This window comes from Elgaria multicarinata, chromosome 11, assembly GCF_023053635.1.
Source record: "Elgaria multicarinata webbii isolate HBS135686 ecotype San Diego chromosome 11, rElgMul1.1.pri, whole genome shotgun sequence".
NCBI lineage: Eukaryota > Metazoa > Chordata > Lepidosauria > Squamata > Anguidae > Elgaria > Elgaria multicarinata.
Genome location: NC_086181.1, coordinates 37,177,178 through 37,202,201, shown reverse-complemented (window position 1 = coordinate 37,202,201; position 25,024 = coordinate 37,177,178). Strand labels below are relative to the sequence as shown.

The 25,024-nt window shown below is 40.5% G+C and overlaps 1 protein-coding gene across 5 annotated transcripts in view; it reads right to left on the bottom strand.

Moving 5' to 3' along the window:
- The window catches only part of SLC12A6 (solute carrier family 12 member 6), a 42,011-nt gene that overhangs the window by 13,645 nt on the left and 3,342 nt on the right, over positions 1–25,024 (bottom strand). The window contains exons 1-2 of one of the 5 annotated variants that reach the window (XM_063138323.1): positions 12,787–12,990; positions 3,027–3,071 (exon numbers count right to left, since the gene is read on the bottom strand). The exons of 2 other annotated variants lie outside the window; for them this stretch is intronic. In XM_063138323.1, the coding sequence (XP_062994393.1) occupies positions 3,027–3,071; positions 12,787–12,901 (160 nt within the window). In that variant the 5' untranslated portion in view covers positions 12,902–12,990. Of the gene's footprint in view, positions 1–3,026; positions 3,072–12,786; positions 12,991–25,024 lie in introns of those variants that run through there. 2 more of the 5 variants (XM_063138322.1, XM_063138324.1) reach the window with 2 other exon arrangements.

Sequence of the window (25,024 nt, the reverse complement as noted above, 5' to 3'; positions counted from 1 at the left end):
GCTACAACTAATTTTCATATTTAAACTGCATGTAATTTTCAAAAATACAATTCATGTCCAATTAAGGTTGGTTGACAGATTGCACTCCTCCTGCAAGACTCTTATTGTGAAAGTGCTTCAGGTGTGAAAAGGTGCAGTCAGCCCTTGACAGGGTGGAGTGGGGACTTTAAAATTACAACAGCTGAGAAAGCTAATAAAGTTGGGCTGCTTTTTTATTTGTATACAGTCCTTTTGCAAATTTATTATTTGTTCCAATTTTCTTATTTGCAACCATGAAGGCATAAAACTAATACCCAAAGGATAAAAACAAACAAAAAAACACCCAAAAGCACCTTAAAATTCCTTATTGGTGGTGGTGGGAAATTAACAGAAGAAAGAACAATAGATTGGTACAACTTGTGAAGAAGAGAGTCCAGGAATCCTTGCACCCCAAATTACAAATTGTCCCCTATTCCCCCCCTCTACCACCATCCCATTCACAGATCCAGAAACAGGACCTCAAAAACCTAGTGCCTGGTCTCCAAACTAGAAACCAACATATGCCAGCCCCTGGACTTTATATGGATCTACTGCGTGTGAAAGAACATTTCTCTGTCTCTCTCTCCTGTCCCCTCCACCCCTGTCTCAAAAGAGGCAGATAAGCAAGTAGATTCTGGGTAAGACCGCGCAGTCTCCTAAACGGAAGAAACCATAGAGAAGGGCTTGGCCCCAAGCAAACAACAGCAGCATTTATTGCTGTGCCCTACCCAAAAACCCTGAGGCATGGAAGCTGGGCATCTGCCTGGGCTGGATTAATACCCCACCCTGTTTCCGTCAGCAACCAGAACAAAGGGAATAATAAAGCTCAGGAGATGTTGCTTCCCATTCTGGATACATGAGAAAGACAGCACTGATATACATAACATCACAACTGCTATCTGGATAAAGGAAGGGACAAACAGTTGAATGGAAATTGTTTTGAGGGGAGGGATATAGAATCCTATGTTCAACTCAGCCTCCCCCCAATCCTGCTATCAGAAAATGTAGAATCCATTATATCAATCAAGTTATCACATTTCTCTGAATGTTTGACCTGAGATAACATCCCCAGTGTATGGGAGCAGAGTTCCTTGATGTTTCAGCCTTATGCCCCTACTGACTCTGTTTTTAGGGAAGCCTACACGTACTCCAACGTACCAAAGATAACGATCAAGCTACGGTTTACACAATCGATATCCCAGGCTGAAAGAGAGGAAAGTCAAGAGTTCCTGATCTTTCCAAATATCACTGGCTCTCTTTCAACTGTTCTGAGTTGCTTCACTTCCTCAAATGTATAAAAAGTTGAAGTGAGTTCAAGTAGAAGTGTTATTCTCGGATAACCAAAGTAAGCAAGTCTCTATACAGCATCGCAGCGCTCCTCAGCATCTAGATGTGATGCTGGGCTGCATTCAAGTTGTTGCATAAAGGGGAGCACTGTGAACGGTGCCTATCTCTATTTAACACACGGCGAGACAGCTGCTGCCCCATAGTGAAATTACATTGAAGATGAACGCTACAAAAATCTACTGTGAGCACAAGCGTTCAAATATGATTTACATGTCCTAAAGCAATGTTGCAAATAATCTACAAAAAATACTAACTGGCCAGTTCAATGTTATTGTTCTATAAAATGTATTTATTAAATTTCTATACTGCACAACAAATAGCCAAAGATCTCTGGGTGGCTTACAATATCCTACCACACTTTTGTAGGACCATTCATCCCTTGTGAAATGCGATGGGGAGAGGAAGATATTTGGGGACTTATGGGGGCAGCTGAAATTGTAAGAATTTGCAAGTGGTGTTGCTTACATTAAAAACAAGGTGGTTGAGACATTTATATTTTTCACACTTCCTTTTATTTATTTATTTTTTAAAAAAGGCAAATCTGCTATTTCAAGCAGTGGCTTGGATCCCTAGAGCAGCCCTGCAGTGTTCCTGAGGACAGAATGCACCCAAGAGTAATGCTATGTCATGATGGAGCATTGCTCCCCGGGACATTCTGCCTGCAAGAACACAGCTGGGCTGCTGCCGCTTGAAGTGGCAAATAGGCTTCTTCTTTCTTTTTTTTTTTAAGTAAAAGAAAAAGCATGAAAAACCCTCAGCCACCTCATATTTAAGCAAGACCACACTGAACACTCTGAAAGCTCTCCCCTCCTCAAGATTGAGTCAAGATTGATTGATTGCTTCATTCCCACAAATCTGCTCCAAAGCTACTACTATAAACAAACAAACAAGAAATAACTGCTGTAAAGTTGCCCTGCTTGCTTGTGGAATACTTGCCACAGGTAAGTAGGGAAGTGGCTATTTACAAGACAGCCCTAAAGGATACCCACATCTATTGACAACCAAATAGTTTAAAAACAGATGGGTTGTTGTGCAAGAGCAGGCGCGCTGCCTGCAATGCACCTGCCTCTTCCACTTTTACTTCACAACACACAACGAGCTCCTTTGCAGGCATGATGTGCGAACCCAGACCGCTGGTTTGTTTAGGAATAAACAACCCAGCAGTTAACCCAAAAACAAATCATGGGTTAACTGCTGTGTTGATTAGCCTCTAAACAACCCAGGAGTCCAAGTTCACATGTCACACTGCACAACCTACGAAAGTGCGGACTATGGATTGTAGAGTAAAAGTGGAAGAGGCGGACACACTTTGGCCAGCATGGTTGCTCTCTCTGGCTCATCCCCAACAACCTATTTTTTTTAAAAAAAAACAATCAAATTGTCATTACGTGAGAACCAGATCAATGGAAGACTTGTGCCTTCAGCATGGGATGGTTGCACACATATGATTTCCTTCAGTAGGAATTCACACATACAGGGTATTAGTCTTTTCTTTGCCCACTAACTTAGCTGCAGGCAAGAGGCATGCATGCACAGGACCGACCACACACACACACACACACACACACACACACACACCCCTTTGATTGCTTAACAATGGACAACACAGACATATACACTGCACACAGGCAAACACACACAAGTCCTCTGCAATACTGTACCTAAGAGCTGATACTGTTCCCCTGTGATGGAAGTTTGACTCACATCTGAAAAATCAAACAGAAGATGGGAAAGAAAATGAATTGCAAAATAAAGAGAATGTGATAAGTGAGGGGTTTTTTTTTCCACTGCCTCTCCAGGATTAACAAACAAATAAGTGGTTTTCCTCCCACATAATCACTATCAGATCATGGAGTCTTATGTTGTAATTTCAAAAGAAAAAAAATAGCTGCAACCAGAGAAAAAAGGAACCAAGAATACTCAGAGGTCTTTCAAGCACCATAGGGAACTACTTTTCTCCCTTCCTTTTCATGCACAGTTGAAAACACTCAGTAATCCAAAGGAAAAGAGAGGTAATAGATTTTTTTCGCCATGTGGTTCAGGCTCTAAGGCAATGGACAACTGGAAGAATGGGACGTGTTTCTTTCCATTCCAGAACCCTCTGGCTTTTGTGCAAAGTGGGAAACCAGCATGATCAACAGCACGGGGGTGGGGTGGGGGGGTGGGATCACTCTCTCGCCTCATCATTAAGGGCTATTGGTTCAAATTCTCTTTGTGAATTCAATTTGTTTCACCTGCATGGTAGTCACCATATTTGTGGTCATTTCCCCCAGATCTAACTGGCCAGCCACCTTATGATGGAATTGCTTTTCCCTGCATTGTATGATTTGGTAAGCCTGGTGGAACAGAGCTGATTAAAGTACACTGACATTCTTATTACAGTCTAAATTTAAAGCAATCTTTGGCTCTATAGAATCACAGAATCATAGAATAGTAGAGTTGGAAGGGGTCTATAAGGCCATCAAGTCCAACCCCCTGCTCAATGCAGGAATCCACCCTAAAGCATACCTGACAGATGTATAAGAAGTAGATTATTTCATTTAGGATTAGACACGCTTGGTGGATGTTGCTATGCAGGCACAAACTGTTGCTAAGAGAGATGCAAACATCTACCCAACATCCTCTCTACCTCTGAATTTTATCCATATTGACCATGAGACCCAAGATTGATATCTCCCTGCTCTCTCTTAATCAGTACAGTTTATATACCTGTTTCTCATAATGCAAAATGGTAGGGACCAATTCCCTACTTTAATTTTTTTAAATTATTTTCTGGTGATGTTATGGGATGTCAAGCTGACTCCTTTTTATTGATCTGTCTGGCCCTGGGATAAAATAAGTTTTGTTTTGTCTTAATTATACATAGAGAAGCTGCTTAAATGCAAGAGGCTCAGGTGGTCCCAAAACCCACCACCAAAAGCTGGTTTTCCTGAAACTTCACACACACAGTTCAAAGATAGAGGAGGGAGATGAGAGGCAGCAGAATGCCTTATAGGTTCAGATGAAGGGTGTCTATACCCTAGAGCAACCTTTCCTAATCTTGGGCTCCCAGATGTTGTTGAACTATATTTCCCAGCATCCCTGTCCACTGCCAATGCTGGCTGTGGGTAATGGGATGGGTTGGGTTTAAAATTGACTCGAACCTCTAAAGGAAGACTTGGCAAATCCATTTATGGGATAGTGCTTATGCCCCTATCCATTAACGTGCTCAGGGTACTTTGCAAATGGAAACAGAAAACCATTAATAAGCTAATTTGAAATTCCTAGAGAAGGATAAACTTCTCAGGCCCATTCACCCATGGCTTTTATGAATTTGGTAGAATTCTTTATTCGAAAAAGCCTTCTTAATCTGAGTGTGCTGCTGAGGGGCTTTCTACTGCTGCTGCTACCTTACTTTTACTGCAGTTTATTTTGTTGGTTTTATTGTTTTGAGGATTTAAACTGCTTACTGTTAATAAAGTTTATGCTTTATTTGTTATTATGTTGTGTTTTTATGTTGCCAAGTGCCTTGTGGGGCCTGCTATTGGCCAAAAGGTGAAATAATGAGGGAAAGCCAATGATAGAAACAACCACTTCATTAAAATTGGAGGGAGAGAAAGGTTTGGGGGTGTTTTCCTCAAAGTGCAAGGACACAGTCATGTGCAAATTACACACAAAAAGAAGTCAGAACTGTAGATCCCTGCTAATTGGTTAGTGCGCTCTTTCTGGGGCAGCTAACAGGCAGTGAGGAGGGCATTGATGCAGAAGGAAGGTCAGCAAGACAAATCAAGTATATCGCAACCACTGAGGTCTGCAAGTGAATATGTGGGGGATGCTGATTAAACAGTAGATCATTTAGAAGAGACAGACAGGAATGAAGCCTGTTGATTAGGGATCAAAACAGATAATGCGTTTCCGCTCACCAGCCTACCCTCATTCCTGTCAACCACCCTAGCCTTGGCAGTTTCCCTTGACCTGTTGGCACAGTTTGACTTCCAGCAGCAGAAGTATTCTTTGTCTGTTGAGTCTGCACTCAGTGTTCAACACACAGGGCATTGTCCCTGTTCATTATCTGGATAGAGGGATTCAAACAGCCTGGGATGAACAGAGATTATTTGGAGACTGAAGGGATTTTAGCATTTCCGACCAGGAATGGTGCATGTACACAATTGAGGATTGACTTAAAGGGGGCTTTTTTCCCACCATTAAGCAGCAGAATAACAAGCAAATCCTTCGAGACAGTAATATTCGGGCTTAGGATTGTCATGCTGAGAGCATAAAAATGCATTATTTAGCCTATGAGATCCAGGGTTAAGAGGCTTGTTGCTGTCCTTCAGGTTATATTCCTTAGGCCTGAGCAGGTATTCACCACAATTTTTAATTTTCAGCCTTCTCTGCTGTGGCATCCCGGCTGTGGAATGAGCTCCCTAAGGAGGTTCGCCTGGCACCTACACTATATTCTTTTAGACGCCAGGTGAAGATCTTTTTATTCTCTCAGTATTTTAACCGTCTATAAATTAATTTTAACTTTGCTGTTTTAAATTTGTATTTTAAATTTGTATTTCTGCACTGCTGCTGTGTTTTTATATTGTATTTTATATCATGTTTTTATAACATTGTTTTATACTTTGAATGTTTTTAATTTTTGTGAACCGCCCAGAGAGCTTTGGCTATTGGGCAGTATAGAAATGCAATAAATAAATAAATAAAATACTGCTTGATAGTGGTATTGAAGTGAACTGCAGGATCTACACCACCGCTTTGCAGTGGTACTGAAGTGCACTGACAACTGTTGGGGCCTATGACACATCTACACCAAGCAGGATATAACATTATGAAAGTAGTATGGAAGCGGTATATGGTATGTGTCAATGGGCCCCAACAGTTGTTAGTGCACTTCAATACCACTATAAAGCAGTAGTGTGGCTCCTGTCTTTTATATACCGCTTTCATAGTGGAATATCCTGCTTGGTGTAGATGAGCCCTATGTTAGTGATAGGGGATACGGATGCAGGAGCCAGAATAAGAGAGTGATTTGAAAAACACACTCTAAATTATCCCTCTTTGCATGGAATTTGTGTCTGTGTCATGTGGAAAAATGAATCCTATTTTATCCACAAGGACAGATAAATGACCAACACCATCATGTGTGTGTCTGGGGGGGGGGAGTGTTCGGGGGGGCACTGAAGCAGCACTCCTAGGACAACCCTGACTCCAGTAACATAGCATGTGTCATGTTACTTGGCTCTCAGGCCTATTATTGCTACAATCATCATTGAGCCCCTCAAATAGGCTAGGTTATCAATAAGACTGGTTCACACAATATGTTAGCACATAATAATTTGTTTTCCTGAACAACCTATGACTGGTTAGCATGTTGCCTGTGGGATGTCCCCGTACCCCATGGTGGGTTATTTCCTCCAAATAAGCTACCCTGGTAACCCATGTTCTGCAGTAAGGGTTATTTTAACCTATGGTTAGTTATCATGCTGTCTGTCAAGCTAGTGTGGGTTACAGAGATCGCCTACAGAGCTGGTTGGCAAATTTGGTGAAAAATACTGCTGCCATTCTGCTGCTCTCTAGCGATCTTTATTCCCGTCGGAAAAGAAGCTGGGATACCTGCCTGGCTGGGTGGGTGGACTAGAAGAGGAGGGCAGGCAAAGGTGGTGGTGAAATAAACTACTCTGTGTAGCTTGCTTGTCTGATTGTCTGATGGGAGCACAATAGGTTTTTTTGCATAACTACCTATCTATCCAACATGGCTTGCCATCCACCATGGATTAGTGCGATGTGTGAACCCAGCATAAGAGTCTCTTCTCCAGCTTTAACATTCCTATCTGAGTTGTTTGGAACAGTGTAAACTAGAATCATGAATCACTTAATCCTTTTCATTTAACCCAGTTTCCCTTCCATAGTAAGATATGCATCCCAAGATCTGAGATGAACCACTGCAAGAAGGAGCAAAACAGCATCAGAGAGAGGAAGGGGGAGGGCACACAGAGTGGCAGGATGTCATAGGCTTGCGATGGAGAATGACATCAGGAAGGCAGGGCTGTACCAATACAGTTTGCTGCCTGAGGCAAAGGATAAGATGACACCCCCTCTGCAATTAAAAGTAGAGTATCTGCCACTGCACTTGAGGCAGAACAACAGATGGGAATGGCTGGGGTGCTCAGGAGAAACAGATGGGAAGCACCACTACTGCATTTGCCTCAATCTGTCTAACGGTAGGGCCAGCTCTGCAGGGATCTATCCAAAGGAGAAAGTCTTGTAGCAATGGGTGTTGTAGTAATGGGTGATTTTAATTACATAGGGTGGATAAATGCATATTTCAGTCATGACAAAGATATAACATTTCTAGATACTCTAAACTACTGTGCCCTAGAACAGTTAGTCTTGAAATCAACCAGAAGGAAAATGAACCTCATCTTAATCCTAAGTGATGTCCATGACCAAATGTGAATTGTGAGTGTTAATGAACTGATAGGACGCAGTGACCACAGTACTATCAAATTTAATTTATATGTTAGTGGAAATTTTCCAAGGAAATTCAACATATATCTGACTTTAAAACAGGAAATTTCTCTAAAATGAGGGGAATTGTAAAAAGGAAATTGAAAGGGTAAGTCAAGAGGCTCAAATTTCTCTAGAATGCTTGGGGGTTACTCAAAATTACAATAACAGAAGCTTAGCTAGAATGTATATCACAGCTCTGGAAACATAGCACCAAGTCCAAGAGTTCATATTAACATAGCACATTAACAAAAAGTGTCAAGGAAGCTATTAGTGAAAGGAAAGTTTCCCTTAGAAAATAGAAATTTTACCCAGATGAGGAGAAAACATCACAAATGTGCACAACGGAAATGCAATAACAGAAAAAGAAAAAAGGATTTTGAGGAACAATAAAAGACCAATAAATACTACTAATAATAGCAAGAACAAAAAAAATCATAGGAAGTAGGAAACCAGCTAAGATGCAGTTGGAATGTTGGATGACAGTAAAATGTAAGGAGTACTAAAGGAGTATGGGAAAATTGCAGAAAAGCTGGATGAATTATTTGCTTCTGTCTTTACTGCAAAAGATGTAGGACAGGATCTCTGTCTTGAACTGATATTTTCAGGAAGATAAATAGTGGTAACAAGAGATGAACATAAGAACCATGCTTTATCAGACCAAAAGCTTAGCTAGTCCAGCATTCTGTTCACACAGTAGCAAACCAGGTGCCTGTCAAAAGCTCACAAGTAGGACATGAGTGCAATAGCACCCTCCCTTTATGCTCACTAGCAACCAGTATACAGATACATACTGCCTCTGGATTTGGAGGTAATTCATAGCCATCATGACTTGTAGTCATGATAGTCTTATCCAACCCTGAATTTGTCTAATTGCCTTTGAAAGCCTTCCAAGCTGGTGGCCATCACTACATCTTGTGGTTGCCAATTCCATAGTTCAACTCTGTGAGAAGGAAGAAATATTGTGAGATACAGAATATTCCTCCCTATCCATTTTCTCCACACCATACATAATTTTGTACATCTCTATTGTGTTTCCCCTTACACACCTTTTTTCTAAGCTAAACAGTCCCAGCAGTTGTAACCTTTCTTTATAGGGAATTTGCTCCAGACCCTTAATCATTCTGATTGTCCTTTTCTTTTCTTTTCTTTTCTTTTCTTTTCTTTTCTTTTTTTTTGCACATTTTACAACTCTACAATACCCCTTTTAAAGTGTGGTGACCAGAACTGTACACAGGAATCCAGGTATGGCTGCACTATAGATTTGAATAAGGGCAATATAATGTTGGCAGTTTTATTTTCAATTCCTTTTCCAATTATGCCCACATGGAATTTGCCATTGTCACTAGGCTAACATTTTCATTATGCAATTCCCCACAACCCCAAGATCTCTTTCTTGGTCACCACCAGCTTGGATCACATTAGCATACATGCAGTTGGGATTTTATTTTTGCCCCCAAAGTATCACTTTATACTTGCTTACAATGAGCTGCATCTGCCATTTTAATACCCATTCTCTCAGTTTGGAGAGATCTTTTTAGAGTTCTTTACAATTCCCTTTTATTTTAGCCATTGTAAATATGTTGTTATCAACAAACATGGCCACCTCACTGCTCACTCCTATTTCCAGGGCATTTATGAACAAGTTAAAAAGCATAAGTCCCAATACAGATCCTTGTAGACTCCACTGTTTAAATCACTCCATTCAAAGAATTGACTATTCCTACTCTCTGCTTTATGTTCTTTAACCAGTTACTAATCCATAAGAGGACTTCTCTTCTTATTCAATGAGTTTTAAGTTTGTTTAGGGGTCTTTGGTGAGTCACTTTGTCAAAAGCCCTTTGGAAGTCTAGATAAAGGAAGTCTACTAGATCACTCCAATCCACATGTTCAAAGACACTCTCAAAGCACTCTAAAAGATTAATAAGACAGGACATATATGCTTACTAATTTTATCTTTAATAACACGTTCCACCAATTTTCCTGGAACAGACAGAAAGCTAAATAGCCTGTAATTTTCTGGATCCCTCTAAATCCCTTTTTAAAGGTAGGTGTTACATTAGACACTCTCTAGTCCTCTGGTACGGAGGCTGATTTTAGGGACATGTTACATATAAAGGGGCGAGTTACTACAAATCACTGGGTCCAGATTATATCCATCCAAGAGTCTGTAAAGAAGTCAAAAGTGAAATTACAGATCTTTAACAAAAAATATGTAACATGTCTCTAAGATCGGCCTCTGAATCAAAGAACTAGAATGTGGCCAATGTAATGCCAGATAAAAGGAAGTACTTCTTTACACAGAGCATAGTTATGGAATTCAAATCCCAAGATGCAGCAATGGCCCCAACTTGGATGGCTTTAAGAGGGGATTAGAGAAATTCATGGAGGTTAAGGCTATCAGTAGCTATAAATCATGGCTATATATAATCCATCCAGTATCAGAGGCAGTATGCCTCTGAATACCAGGTGCTGAGAAACATGGAGAGCACTAAATTGTTCTCATATCCTGTCTCTAGGCTTTCCATAGGTATGTGGACAAAATGCTGGACTAGAGATAGGCGGCCATTGGTATGGTCCAGCATGGTTCTTCTAATGTTCTTATGCTAGAGATTAGATATATATTTAGTCAGTGTTTCCAGAACCAAGTCAGTTTCCCCAGAAAGAACCTAAATCAATTTATCTGGGCTTCTGTGTGACCCGAGATTCTTACCCACTTGACATCATCCAAAGCAAATACACACAACACATGCCAACTCCTGGCCTCCCAAACATAGCATCTGCTTTTGCAGAGAGCAAAATGTACAGCCTTTAATTCCTAGCATCATTAACAAAATCTGTCTATTATTTTTATGGACAGGGCAGATATCCAGCTATACAGCTGGCAGATCTGTAGAACTGCTGCCATCCTGATATACCTGTGTAGCTTTTGTTCATTTCCTCCATGCAATCGTGGGTAATGTGAATACATTTGATCATATAGAGAAATTTTGGTGGTTCTCCCATACATGTAAACCAGTCCTTGCAACAGGTTTTTTTTCCTTTAGAGCTGAACACTCAGTATAAGTGAGTTACCTATCTGTAAAATGGGAATAATAGTGAATTGCCTTATTTGGTGAATGGACAGAATAAAGAGACAAATCATTTCACTTAACAATGCTAATTAACAATGCTATGCCAATAACAACAGTATGCAACAAATAAAGGCAAGTTATTATTTACACCATCTCATCCACTAAGTGTGCAATTTGTTTCCCCCATTAACCAGAACAGAACGCAAGCGGGTTAAGGCAGAACCAGCAACAAGGACTTTTATGAGGTATGTATAAAGGGATTTTAATCCATAGAACAGCTCCAATAATGAAAAAAGCCCTTAGAAATTTTTTAGCTTAACAAATCCAAGGTTTTACTCATGCTGACAGTAATATAACAACTTGAAGATAAGCCATTCAAGCCAATTCCCACCATGCAGAGAGCAAGGCCTGGGTGAGAATGGGCTGGTGAAAATGACAGGAAAAAAAGAGAGATAAGCCATTTTTAACTGAACTCCAGTCATCTGTAAATGAAGACTGCATGCTGTAACTGCCAATTGTATATATCACACCCACAAAAAGCAAACTCAATTCTCCAAGCGTGGATCCTTACACAGGTAAAATAGCACCGTCCAAACAAAAGAAGGAGGTGTCAGAAGGCCTGGAGAAACGCCAAGGTTTGTAGAAGCCCTCCCTCCCCAGCCCCCTTAAATAGCTCTTCAGAAAACAACCTAATGAGGACTGAGAATGTTTAGTGCCACAAAAGTGCTAGCTGACTGTTAGGGAGAGGGGAGTGGAAAACTAGTGGTGGTAGTGGTGGTGGGAAATGAAGTAAGAGTGTCCTAGGAGAGTCATGTTTAGGTGGATGGAACTCTACAACATTTTCTTGCAGGTCCGACTTATGCAGTTAAAACAGCAATCGCAAGGAAGTAAATGTTAGCAAACAGTTAGTGCAGCACATAGAAAAGCATAAGTAGAGCAAGGTGTCTCTCAAACCATGCACTACCCTCGAAGGAGAAAGTGTTGCACAGGTATTACCTGTTTGGAAGTGATATTTAGCTACTGCTAGGGTGGAGACATGGTACAGCCACAAGAGATATTTGTGAATGAAATTTGTGAAGATGCTAGCATGGATGGCAGCACAGAGAGGAAAGAAGGGGCTATTCTAAGGTTTAATTAAAAAGTCCACAAGCAATTGCTTCTGTGTAAGATGGGAGATCAGAAAGGCACAAAACAGTTAGCTTCAAGGGGTAGGTGGGTTATGGCATCAGGGAATCATCATGTGGCCCAGTTCTACTTTGCTCTGAGCGCTAGAGGATACTCTCAAGAGAACTTGGAAATCACAACTATAGTACTCCCCATTGCTCTAGGCTCCTTTCCTGAGCTGAAAATAGAGGCCTGGGTTGCCTGTTGTGACCACGTGGATCCTATTTCTTTCCAAGAGTCAGAAGCAGAGCTCAGGAGACTGGGTTCCTAGCTTCACTAGGCTTTATAACTAGATTATATTAGATTACATTTCTGTTCCACTACAGTAGCCATTCCCTTGGCATTCAGTTATTGTTTAACTAAAGGTCAAACCTGAGAACTCTAGAAAGGAGGCTACCAATGGATTATACAAGGCCAGGCGGGAGGGATGGGAACTAAAGTGAGGGAGACATTGGGAGTACCACTGAGCATAGAGCTGGTGGTAAGGGGAAGTGTGGGATTATAGTAGAGCTGGAAACAAAGGCAGAGGAGACACAAAGGCTGTGTACTAGCAGTGGAGTAACTGAGGTTAAACATTATTTCTTTATATCAAAGCTTCTCCAGTAAAAAAATTGCGGGGGAGAGGGTTGATACTGAAGAGACGGGGGAGGAGTCGTCATCTCAGAGAAACCACCCAATCTAACTTGCTTACCTGAAACAGTCTCATTAGGTTTCCAGATCTGTCCTGTGCTGGCTCTTTTCTGCCCGCTTTCCTCCACTTCCCCCTCCTCCTCATCTTCCACCTTGGTCACAGTGAACTGAGGCATGTTCAAGGCAAAACTTTCTCCCAGGCCAGGAAATGAAGAACTGAAAGCGTTGGTAGATCAGGTGACGGGCAACCCCCAGAGAAGGGGAGGGATAAGGTGTGTGTATGTGTATTGTGTTAGGGAGACACGCCTCCAGCAGTGTGTGCGCGCGTGTGTCCAAGTGTATGCATGCCAGTAAGCGTATTTACCACACCAACCGTAAGAGGATTATCCCTTTCATGTGTACTGTTGTCTTCAAATCATCAGGACAATGAGAAGGCAGACTTACAGCCACACAGCACTGATTTGCAACCACCTTTAAACTGGAGCAGCCGCGTAGAAACCTTTTCATTGAGAGCTGAAATGCAGCCTGCCTGCACGTACAAGAGCTGGTTACCAACTGCCCAACACCACACTGTTTTACTCTGTACAGCACCATGTACATTGATGGTGCTATATAAATAAATAATAATAATAATAATAATAATAATGGTTGGGAAACAGAGAATTATAAAATTAGGAGGAGTTGTGAAGGTTATGCACCTGAGGGTAGGAACCAGTGTGTAATTCAAGAATACGAACTATGAGTAATCAAACAGTATAATGCTAAGAACAGGAGTGACTGAGGTGTAGCCATACTAGCAGTGCCTGCGAGACAAGAAATGTGTTCTGTAAAACAAAACAAACCAACTCCCCATCAGAAGACAGTGCAATCTGGACAAAATGCCGTTCCCCAAAGCTGTAATATGACTCAATGCATACAGCTGCATAGTGACAACTGATTGTAGAGGAGCACCTAATTGTTTCGCAATCTTCCCTGAAGTATTGAGGAATTAATATGTCAGTAAAAGTAAGAATTTGAACCAGGGCATCTGGTTCTTGGGGTGTGGGGAGAACAGAAGCGAGTAGAGAGAGTGGGAGCCTGCATTGTCATGCTCAGGAACAGAGCAGGATTTAGTTATTTGGAAAACGGAAAGAAATAAAAACTGGAAGTTGGAATACTTAAGTATGACCGCCAGTTTTGGTAAGACTGGAAGGGGGTGGAAGAAAAGAGTGAGATAACAAACTATGACAGACTAAAACTATCACTCCTTTCTATTTGTTAACCCAGTTCTGTCTCTTCCCAAGTACTTTCTCAAGATCCACATCTTCAGCAAATGATTGTTACCGAATCCATTGAATCTGATCAGATCTGTGGTCTGTGCTTCCATAGCCTCGTCTGTACACCTTACGTAGATGTCAGATCCCTTGGGCAGAGACTGTATCACTTCTATATCTTTGTACAGCCCTTAGTAATCCATACATCCGTTTAATAAAAGTAGCAGCATTCCAGTGGGTCAGAGGAGTAGGGGCTGTGAGCCAAATCTAGAAAATTCCAGTTGCTCCAATTCTACTTCCAGCAATCTTACTCATGCTATTTATACCCTCAAGATGCTGAGATTAGGACCAAGGCCATAATCAACTTAAAAGACAGCTAAACTGGGAACATGAGGGCACTGCTGCAAACAGCCCAGCGCCAGCACTGCACATGCTAGGATCTAGGAAGCCGAAACTATCCCCATCACACATGGCTCCCAGAATGAATGTAGGCAGGCACAGCCCACTGAAACTCCGGAGAAAAGGCTGAGGCATAATATGGAGAGATGCCATCCTGTGATGAGGTGGAGCATATCCTTTGAGTCTACAACCTTTCTTTCTTCCTGTGCAGCTGTTGACCAATGACATCAGGAAAAAAAGAACTATAATATCAAATGAACTCCCAAATCCTTATGGTGCTTGTTGAATACTGCCAGTTCATCAAAGTTTGGTGGGCTTGTGGAAGAGGCAGCATTATAAACTTAATGAAACATATATAATAATCTTGTTTAAACACCTTATTTAATGTCCTTTAAAAGTCAGAATTTCATTTGCATTTACTCTTGTGAGCCAAACAGTGCATTGCCTCTTATTATTATATATACAGTGTGTGTGTGTCACTTAACATATTTCAAGACAGCAGGTCTCTACCCTGAAGGTGTTACTATTAGGAATTCAACATAGGGAGCAAAAATGGAAAGAAATAGCAAGGCTTAACAAGGTGAGAACATGGTATAGTTTCAGTTGTATGTAGTTAGGCCTAGTTACAGAGTTGTGACAAAGGCTTCACAGAAAAGGTGGATATTAAGAAAAGGATTTGAAATAATTAAGAAAGATGGCATCACACAGATGTTCTGGGAGGCAGTTTGAAGCAACAAAGAAGAAAGAGTGCAGTCTCTGAGGGGATTTCTTTTAACAAAAAAGGATATAGAGCAGCAGAAGTCAGTAAGCCCAAATGGGAATGGTGTTTTAAGAAAACATTTAATTCCATTTTATCACAGAGACAAGACTGCCGGAATACAACTGCAAAAGTTCTAACAAAATATATCAGGTACCAGCTATCAATGTGCTTTGAACAGGGCTTAATTTGCATCAGGGCTCAATCATTCCAGAGCTCTACATGAGAAAGGACATAGAAATCTCCCACCTCAGGTCCTTCTTGAATATTTGCCAGATTTGTTTTGTACTAGGAAGAGGCAGAGAAATATCTAACTATCCTACATGATGGACCAGTTTGAGTCAAGGGTTGCTAATGATGAGTTTCAGAATCCATTTCAGTAGCCAGTGTTGGCATAGGACCTGGATGTCCTTTACCATGCATTTACTCAGACTTGCCCCTCTTGACTTGCCAGACAGCTGGAATCCAGGTTTCCTGCATGTATACACAGAGAACTTTTCTGATATTATAGGATTATGGTATCAGTTCTATGCATCTTGGGCATGTTTGAGTTGCATCCCTGTCTCTTATAAATTTAAACAATGGTCAATAATCAGCACACTCAGAAGAACTGAAGGAAAAACATCAGCCTCAAAAAGCAGAAAGGGCCCAGAAGCCAAGCATAGGTCTTACTAGGAACATTGGTTACAAACAGTACTTCCAACAGAATGTTGTTGTTATTCAGGAATCAGGAGGCTCCTGTGACCCACTGACATGTTCTTTGGAACCATCACTTGGAACCATCATTTGGAGAGCACTACATATACCCTTCAATAGTAATCTGAGTGCATCCCCATCTGCTATTTCAGTCCTGGCTGTTCCAGTTTTCCTCCATTGATCTTTACCCCAGCTCTATAAGCACGGGTCTAAGCTAAAGCCATGAAGTGGAAGGAAAGGAGACTGAGGTCAACATGTCACATGCTACAGGAGAATAAACAATATAGGTTTCTGAAAATGTTGCCACAGCATGGACTTCAATTAGATGATTCTCTTAACTCTTGGGGTCAAGGAAGCAGGACAGATTCTGCAGGGGTCAATTAAATACAGAGTCACTCCCATGTTTCATGCCATTAACTCCACTTGTTCAAAAAGCATGAGTTCAGCTACAATTAAAATAGTCAGTTTCAAAAATAACAAAATGTTCTAATTTGTTGTTCAGTTTTAAATCTTCTGGTTATACTTCCTATTTTCTGTTTTGTAAACATTTGTCTTGACTGGTGCATTTGCTGAAACTGAAGTCCCTATCATACAAATCTATTTCCACTGTGCAACAGGAATGCTGATCTGCAAGTTTCTCTCCCATAATGTATTTATCTGCATAACCATACATATATTGTAAATCTCTGAGAAACAGAACTTGGTATGTTTTCAGCTATACTAAAGTTTGCTCATAGCAGCTAAATTCCAAATATCTCTTAGTCAACTCTATCCATTCTTAATATTAAAACTCTTTATTTGAAACTACTAAATGAAAGGACATAAACTAATCTCTTATATGTAGCTCATAAAATCTAGTCCTATTGGTTCTTTACCACATGGTAAAATTACCAACATATCTTGCAAAAATGAATTTTTGATGGTAAAAAACCAAAATCATATAAGGTCTGTCCCAGATCTTTTACTAGAGTGTTACATGCAGAAATAGGTACGCTTAAGTCAAAATCCTCTTTCCCATAACAGAAAAACCATTCTCTTACAGCAGAATCCTATGTGAGTCTACTCAGAAATAAGCTCCAATGAGTTCAATGGGACTCACTCCCAGGTAAGTGTATACAGGAATGCAGCCTTAATGGGCAAGATATATCACGTTTTACTGCAATCCAATATTGTCATACTTTTCCTCCCACCAATGACCCAGCAGTCAGTATAGTACGTAGCAATATTTTGTAATGCTTGCAAATGACGGTCCCCATTCTTTAACATTTTTTGATACATTATACTTGTTTTTATCTAGGAGCTTTGTTGTTTCATATGGAACAATTTAAAATGTATTACATTAAATAAGGTCCTGTGCAGCATTTATCATATTAAGAAAATGAGCGGCAATTTAGGCAAGATATTCATTTCTACTTTAGGGACTCTTCCTATCCATGATCCCCTTACATTTGGATCATTTACCAGGCTATCCTATACATATACTCAGAAGTAAGCCCATTAAGTTTGATGGGACATATTCCCCAGTAAATGTGTATAGGATTGCAACATTAATCATTTTTGCCTCAGCTTATTAATCAGTGGATCAATATTATCTTTAGATAATTTAACTTCCCTTTCCATCTTGTCTTGCATACCTTTCTTAATCCTTTTTTCTTCATCTATGCAGCAATCTAACAGCTCAGATTCACTTAATTTCCTGAAAATTTAAGTTCCACAACATGCACATTAATATTCCACTGTATCTCAACATACAGCCTGGTATATAAAGCTGTTGATTAGATATTAATATCAGATGGATATCAATAACTTGAAAATGGTAAAAGAGGACATCCTGATCTTAACTTTAAAAAAGCACTTGATAGTTATCCATTTATGACTATTCTTGTTAAAGTGCACTATACAGCAGTCTCATCCAAGAATTTCTAGAGGAGTGGCTGTGTTTGTTACAGCAAAAACAATGCAGTCTTGTTGCACCTTAAAGACCAACACCTTTATTTATTTTAGCATAAACCTTCAGAGACGCTGTCCATTTCATCAGATGCAGGAAGTGTCAATCATTGTCTGTAGTTGTTTGTACTTCAATTCTGTATTTCAATATGTTAATCAGCTCATCACTGTAATGTGCTATTGCAGACAGGCTCTATCTATAATGGTCAGATGTAGCTAGAGTTACTCATGTATTAGTTACCTCCTAGATGAAGTGTGGCTGCTTTGAGGATGGTTTACAAACTTCAATTAGTGCAAAATGCTGCTTCCCAAATGGTGGTGGGGGTAAGAAAGTCAGAACATGTAACACTGATCTTGCAGCAATTGCACTGGTTGCCAGTGTGTTTTGGGAGCCAATTCAAAGAGCTGGTGTTAACCTTTACAGTCCTAAATGGCTTGGGACCAGGTTAGAAATACTTCAAATAAAGAATGTAATCTCTTTGGGGAAGGTGGGCATCCCTGTATTTGTACAGCATATAGATCTAAAGATAGTCATTTATTAATGATGAAACACCAACACTGTTCTGATTATGACCAAAGAAGAGGTTTTTTTGTCTTTATTTAGTATTTCATAGAAAAATGGCTGAATATTTACAGAAAGCACAAGATAATTGCAGAGTCCTATATTAGTGAAGATTGCCAACAGGATAGCTTTCCATTTTTATTAATCTACAAAATCCATAATGTACAGCAACAGATTATATATGGCTTTTGACCAGTTTTCTGGAATATGTCCACTAAATATACGGCTGAATTCTGGATATTATCATCCCAAATTCCTAAGTGACATAAATCAATTTTCCAACATCCATGAGCAATCTTTGAAGAACTTGTTTTGATTACTAAATCCTGAGACAAGGTATAAAAAAGCAACCCAAATCCATGTATTACAGAAGGAAAGAGCATTCCTTCCATCCTCTCTTCTCAGAAGAGCAACCAACCCACTTTTCCTCCTCTCTGACTCCCTTTCTTTTCCAGTGAAGTAGCTCAACAGAGCTTCCCAGAACTTCACAAGTCAGCAGGTTCAGAGAGGTGAATCTTTGGCATTATTTTCTGTTTTCCTTCTAAGTGGTCCATATTCCAATTATTCTCTTTTTCTCCCTTTTTCCTAATATTTCATCCCATTCCTATCACTAAAAGGCCTTAGCTTTGGGCGCTCCCTGTTCTTTTATGCCTCTCCATCCAAGTTCTTCCCAAACCTCTGCATTTGCTCTACTCCCCTCCTCCAAAACTTTCTCACAATTTCCCAAAAGAGTGTTTCTCCCCTATTCAAATCATCCCAAGCTGAAATTTCTTTCTCCCCCTTCCTCCATGATCAGCGACACAGACACACACACACACACACCTCCCTTGCTAGGAGTTACAACTGCTCAAGGTGTGAACTTTTCTCAAACCTCTTTTAAACACACACAATTTTCCATACATCCCAGTGCACCTAGCTTCACTATTGACTTTAGATGCATAATTAACTTTAACCTTCTCAGTGTTAATATATGACTCGAATACCCCAAATGTAACTATAGTTCTAATTCCCCTGATGTGTGATTTTAATTCATTTTAAATTCTTCATTAATAAAACAAAGAATTGCTTTCAAAGACCTTGCTGTGGTCACTGACTCTCTCAGCTTTTGTGGGTATCATGTTTTCTAAGCACCCAGAGTTCAATGCCAAAAGATCTGTTATGTATGTGCTTCATTTTCATGTATGTGATATGCATGTCCATGTAAATTAAAGCATACTTCATAACAGTAAACTGCATGACAAAAATGCTAAAAGGTTTAGCTTATGAAAGTGAAGACTATGGGCAGGTTTGCACAATCAAAATAAGCCATGCCTGGGCGCAGCATGTCATGTTATCCGAACCTGGGTGGTATGGTTTGTTGGGAGAGGGAAACAACCCTTTCAATAACCCATGGGCTGTTGTAGGGTTATTTAAGCCATGGTGACTTAGTTTGATCCTGTGAACCAGGCCAATGTGTTGGAGGGGAGAGAAAATATGATAAAATGTTAAAATATGTAATAATATTTCACAGATGGGTATGTTTTTCACCCTATGCATGGAGGAGAGGAGAAGCCCCCACCACACACAAAATAAAAACTCTGTGAGGTAGAAATTTAAGTCAAACATTGGGAAAATTTCCTAACTGTACCTGAAATGAGGTGCTGTTCCCACTACTAGAGAAACAAGCCACTTATCTATTAGGAAAAGTAACAACCCTCCAAGTTCTACATGGGTTCCCTTCCGAGCACGCACACACGCTCTCTCTCTCGCTCACTCACACACACATATTACTTCTTTGGATCCATAGCTAGAAACCTGCAGCTGAGACCGTGTTTCAGCCCTAAATATATATCCTATGTCTTTGGATCCTGAGTTGAAAGGTAAGGACATTGTGGGACTTTCTTCCTTGGAATTTAACTGAGAAGTTTCTAGCTACATAAGATGCCTCATCTTGGGAAACCATTGAACTATAACATCTATTGGTTTCCTTCCAATTCCACAATTTTGGACTCAATTCATTTGTGGGAATCTCTAGACATCTAACAACAGACAATGTATGGGGAAAGTGAAGTTATCTTGCAACATACGTATGGTTATGCAACAGCACCGCATTGATTTTTCACAAAGGGCATCCATTCATCTAAGCATTGCAAGGTAGCTAGTGGGAGGACACAACAAATATTTATAACAACATATTCTCAAAGTCACTGAAGGTGAATGGGTTAAACCTGGATATGTTTTGAATGCCACTTACTCTTCATGAGGGATTTCCCCCTACCTTATTTACAAAAAGGAGCCCTAAGGAGGCCTGAGAACCATCCAAATGAACCACAGCCATTGGGGGCTAAAATGCACATCTGAGAAACAAAAGAGTTAGAAGCTTTCCCCTCTCTGGGGTTCTGCTGGGAATATGAAATGAACCGTGCGTAGGCAGAGTGAGCAAAAGAGCTTCTTGTTACACGATCAAAGGTTGGGGTGGGGGAGAGAAACAAAAATGGGGGAGGAAAGCAGATTGCTATCTGGCATAAACAACAAGGGAACAGAGGAAGTTCAGCAGACCAAATGCTATTGTCTGGAAAATCTATGTGTCATGATCAGGTCACAGACAAAATGGCATTTAACATGTGTGCCAGGCAATTAAACGGAATCCTGAGAATTTCAGCTTTCATATTTCAATAAAGAAAGTTGTTAGCACTCCTGTGAATACCACCTGGGGATATTACTGGAGAAGGCCCCTTCCATTCTTTCCCATGATATTCACAAAGTTTAGTATTTCTTCTCTAAGAAGCATAGAGATCTCTGGGTATTCCAGCATGATTTCTTCAAATATAAGCTTCCTTGGGTTGAAAGAAATGGGGAATATATGTATAGGAGTATAAAGACAGCAAATAGTGCAGACTAAACTACTTGCACATGACAATGCCTGTGGAACTCCTATATGAATATCCATTAAAATGCACCTTTGTTCATGAATGCAGGCATGCAAATTAAATGCTAGAGTAAATAGCTAGAGTAAACTTTACATACACAATTGAAAGCCTGCACCTGGATAAGTCTAGCTGTAACCCAGGTGTTCGTGTCCAAGCACGAAACATTCTTGCCTTGTGTATATGTATGTCTCCCATGCGTGCACATATGTAATAGTAAAGCAAGCGCTGCACACATAAGGAAATCCTTGGAGTTGTTTATATAGGAAATAAACAACAACCTGGAAGTGCCAACGTAGACTGATGTACGGTGGCCCAAGATATACTGAAAGGGGTGGGGGTGATGAACACGGCACATGTTTTCCTGCCTGTGGCTTCCTTTCACTCACACATCCCTGCCTTGAGGAGCCATCACCCCACTGCCAGCTTCTCCACAGGTCACCTATATTTTTATTACAAGGACGAAGCAGCAGAAAGGAATTTCCCCCTGGAATCAGACGGCCTGCAACTTCCAGGAGATAAACCAGGCGAGGCAGTTGGGACATAGAGTCCCTGAGGCACTGGCTGGCTGGCTACACAATCTATCTTCCTTGATATTTGTGCATGCGGAGATGGGATGGGGGAAGGGAGCCCAGCTTTCTGGCTTCATTTATAACCTCAGAGGGATTGGTATTCCAACATCAGGGTACTCAACCTCAAGAGAAACAAATGCAATCTTTTCAGGCAGCTCTGTTGGTCCATTTAAAAAATCCTAATAGCTAACAGAGAAACATGGATATTATGGAATGGCCTACATTTACAGCGTGGGTCTGCATATAATGTCAACATGATCTGAAATGAAAGGGGTGGGTGTGGGGAGTGTAAATAACTGATGAAAACCAATGCCTAACAGCGAGAGAGCGTGTATGGAGGAATGGGGGGGGGGGAGGAGGGGAATATAATGATTGGGAGGAAACTAGAGATGCAGTACCAGCAGAAGATGACAAAATATTTTCTTAAATCTGAAGGATTAGAACCTGAGACATTGACAATCTCTAGGAGAAAACATATGTATATCAAGGCTTAGCTGGGTTGGGCAAGAACTGAGCAAGCCAAGAGGGAAGAAAAAATGATCTGCCAACTTTCACAATTTAAGGTGCCTCAAAAGTGCTTACAGCCTGATCCTAAACACATTTACTTGGGGTGGGTGTGGGGGGGACATTCCACTGATATTGAAAAAAACAACAGGGCTGGAATGGACGGAAAATCTGCCCTGCCCATTCCAACTACAATGCATGATGAGTATATGGGGCACCTGGTGTAAACCTCTAACATAGCTCAGGACCATTTACAAGTACAAAGGTAAGTGCATGCAGCCTGTGACATAATGTTCCACCAAAAAAGAGGAAGAGCAATGTAACATTCCACCAAAAAAGAGGAAGAACAACAGAGTGTACTGTTGAAAGGATTTCTGCAGAAGAAACACCAATAGCAAGCAATGGAACTTAAATTGACTGCGTTGTGCTTAAAACAGATCTCCACAATGTGTGAGACCTGTCAGGCCTATGTATTGTGACTTGCCATTTATGATTACAAAAATGGAAGAGAAATATCAAGAATGATAGGCCAAAACACATGGCTAGTGGGCTCCATCTAGTTTAATGTGTCTCAAGCGTTCTTAGCTTAGAATTGCTCCCTAAAATCCCGTCAGTCATGGAAGGAGACCTACTAAAACATGCACTCAAAGGGGCTGTTCACATGTAATGGTGGTAAATCGTGGGTTAATTAATTAACCCATGATTTGCCACGGCATGTACTGGGCACATTTTGTAGCCTTTCTGAATATTCAGTCTCCAATTAGGCCGATCAGAGTTACTACGTGATGTTCAAACCAGGTCACTGTAAGTTAATTGAGAGTTAAACAGCCTACAATTAACCTAACTACTAAGACATGGCTCACACGTAATGACATGGTTTGTTATTGGGTTAACTGATGGGTAGTTTAGCCCTTAAACAACCCAGTCATCTGGGTTCAGATATCACACTCAGCATCCTACAATGGAGCTGATTGTGGGTTGCTGGATAAAAGCAGAAGAGGTGGTTGTGCTGAAGGCAGCGTGCTTGCTTTCTCCCGCTTATGTTGTTATATGCAAACAGGGCCTAATTGTAGGTTAAATGTGGGTTGTTTAAACTATAGTGTCCAGGTTTGGATGTCATGCAGACACACCGATCAGGATTCCTGCATTGAGCAGGGGGTTGGACTCGATGGCCTTGTAGGCCCCTTCCAACTCTGCTATTCTATGATTCTATGATCAGGGATTATTATTATAATTATTATTTATTTATTTATATAGCACCATCAATGTACATGGTGCTGTACAGAGTAAAACAATAAAATATAATGTATCTGCAGAATGTATCTGGCACACATTATGGCAAATTGGGAGTTATTAAACTATGATATGCCTCCTTAAGTGCTAACCACGTCAGAAAGAGATGCACAAATTAAGTTTCTAGACTTATACTTTAAAATAAGTAATGCCCTAAAACCAAAGGACAGGTGAAGTGAAAAACCCAACGCTACTTTGATCTCAGTTTTTAAGCCTATCATGAGATTTGATAAGAATGGGTCTGGCTTCTGTTTTTAGAGATCTGTTACTTTTTTGCAGTTCACATAAAATTTTGTAGGTTGAAAACAAACAAACAATACTCCATTCTGTGTGCAGAAAGGAGACAGACTTGACCACACTGGATGAGCAAAGACCATCTTATCTAAAATCGAAGCCGGACCTGTTTGCTTGAGAGAGCATCAGTTCTAGTCTTGGGTTTGGTTGGTATTTACTCAAGAGGCTACTTGTAAAGCACTACAGGGCTTGAAACAAGAAGTCTTATGGCTTCCCTATTTCCTCTACTACCAGGGACAATGGTTAGATTAGAGGAAGAAACTGCAAGTACTCAAACCACATGACAGACCAGAACCATCCTGATCCTGGTAGTCAGATGATCAAGGAGAGCCAATCCGCCTGTTATATAACTCCAAGGACTGCAAAGTTGTTGCAGAGGGAAATCACCAGCTACATCTTGGTGATTCTAGACAGGGCCTTGTTTGCCTCCTGGTTAGTCTATTATATCATGCCATGCCCTTCAGTCACAGGGCTTGAATTGTCATCTGGCATATAGAGTGGTATGACCTAGAAATCTCTATTCTATCTACCCACCAATGCATCTGATGAAGTCTACTCTAATCCATGAGAGCTTATGCTACAATAAATCTGTTACTCTTTAAGATGAAACATGACTCTTGGTAGTGTGTGACCACTTATTGTTAACGTCACAAGAGCAGTATCAATCCAATATTTTTTTTTAAGTGACCAGTAAGACAACAGCACCAAAGTTACCAGCAAAGAATAATATTAAACTTTCTCTGATACTGACTCCTGTACTGACCTTTTCCAACCCATGATTTTACCACGTGTCAGTAGAGCTATATATTCCCCTGATTTGATTTGGTTTTCCTCTCTGAAAGGATATAGGAGCAATGTACAGTGTGGTTTGTTTGTGCCCAAGTATCACACGCAGGATTCATTTGGGTAGGACAAAGGTGAGCAGGATAGAACTTCTTTTTTAACTTAGAGTTTGTTTTCATCCTATGAAGCACAGACATGTATATGGAAGAGATGGGTATGTGGTGGGGAATGAAGGATATATATGGTATGGTATGAATTCATATACAGGTATTCACACACATACACACTATGAAAAAAGCATCAACAACACTATTGTGCCACCACTGACATGCT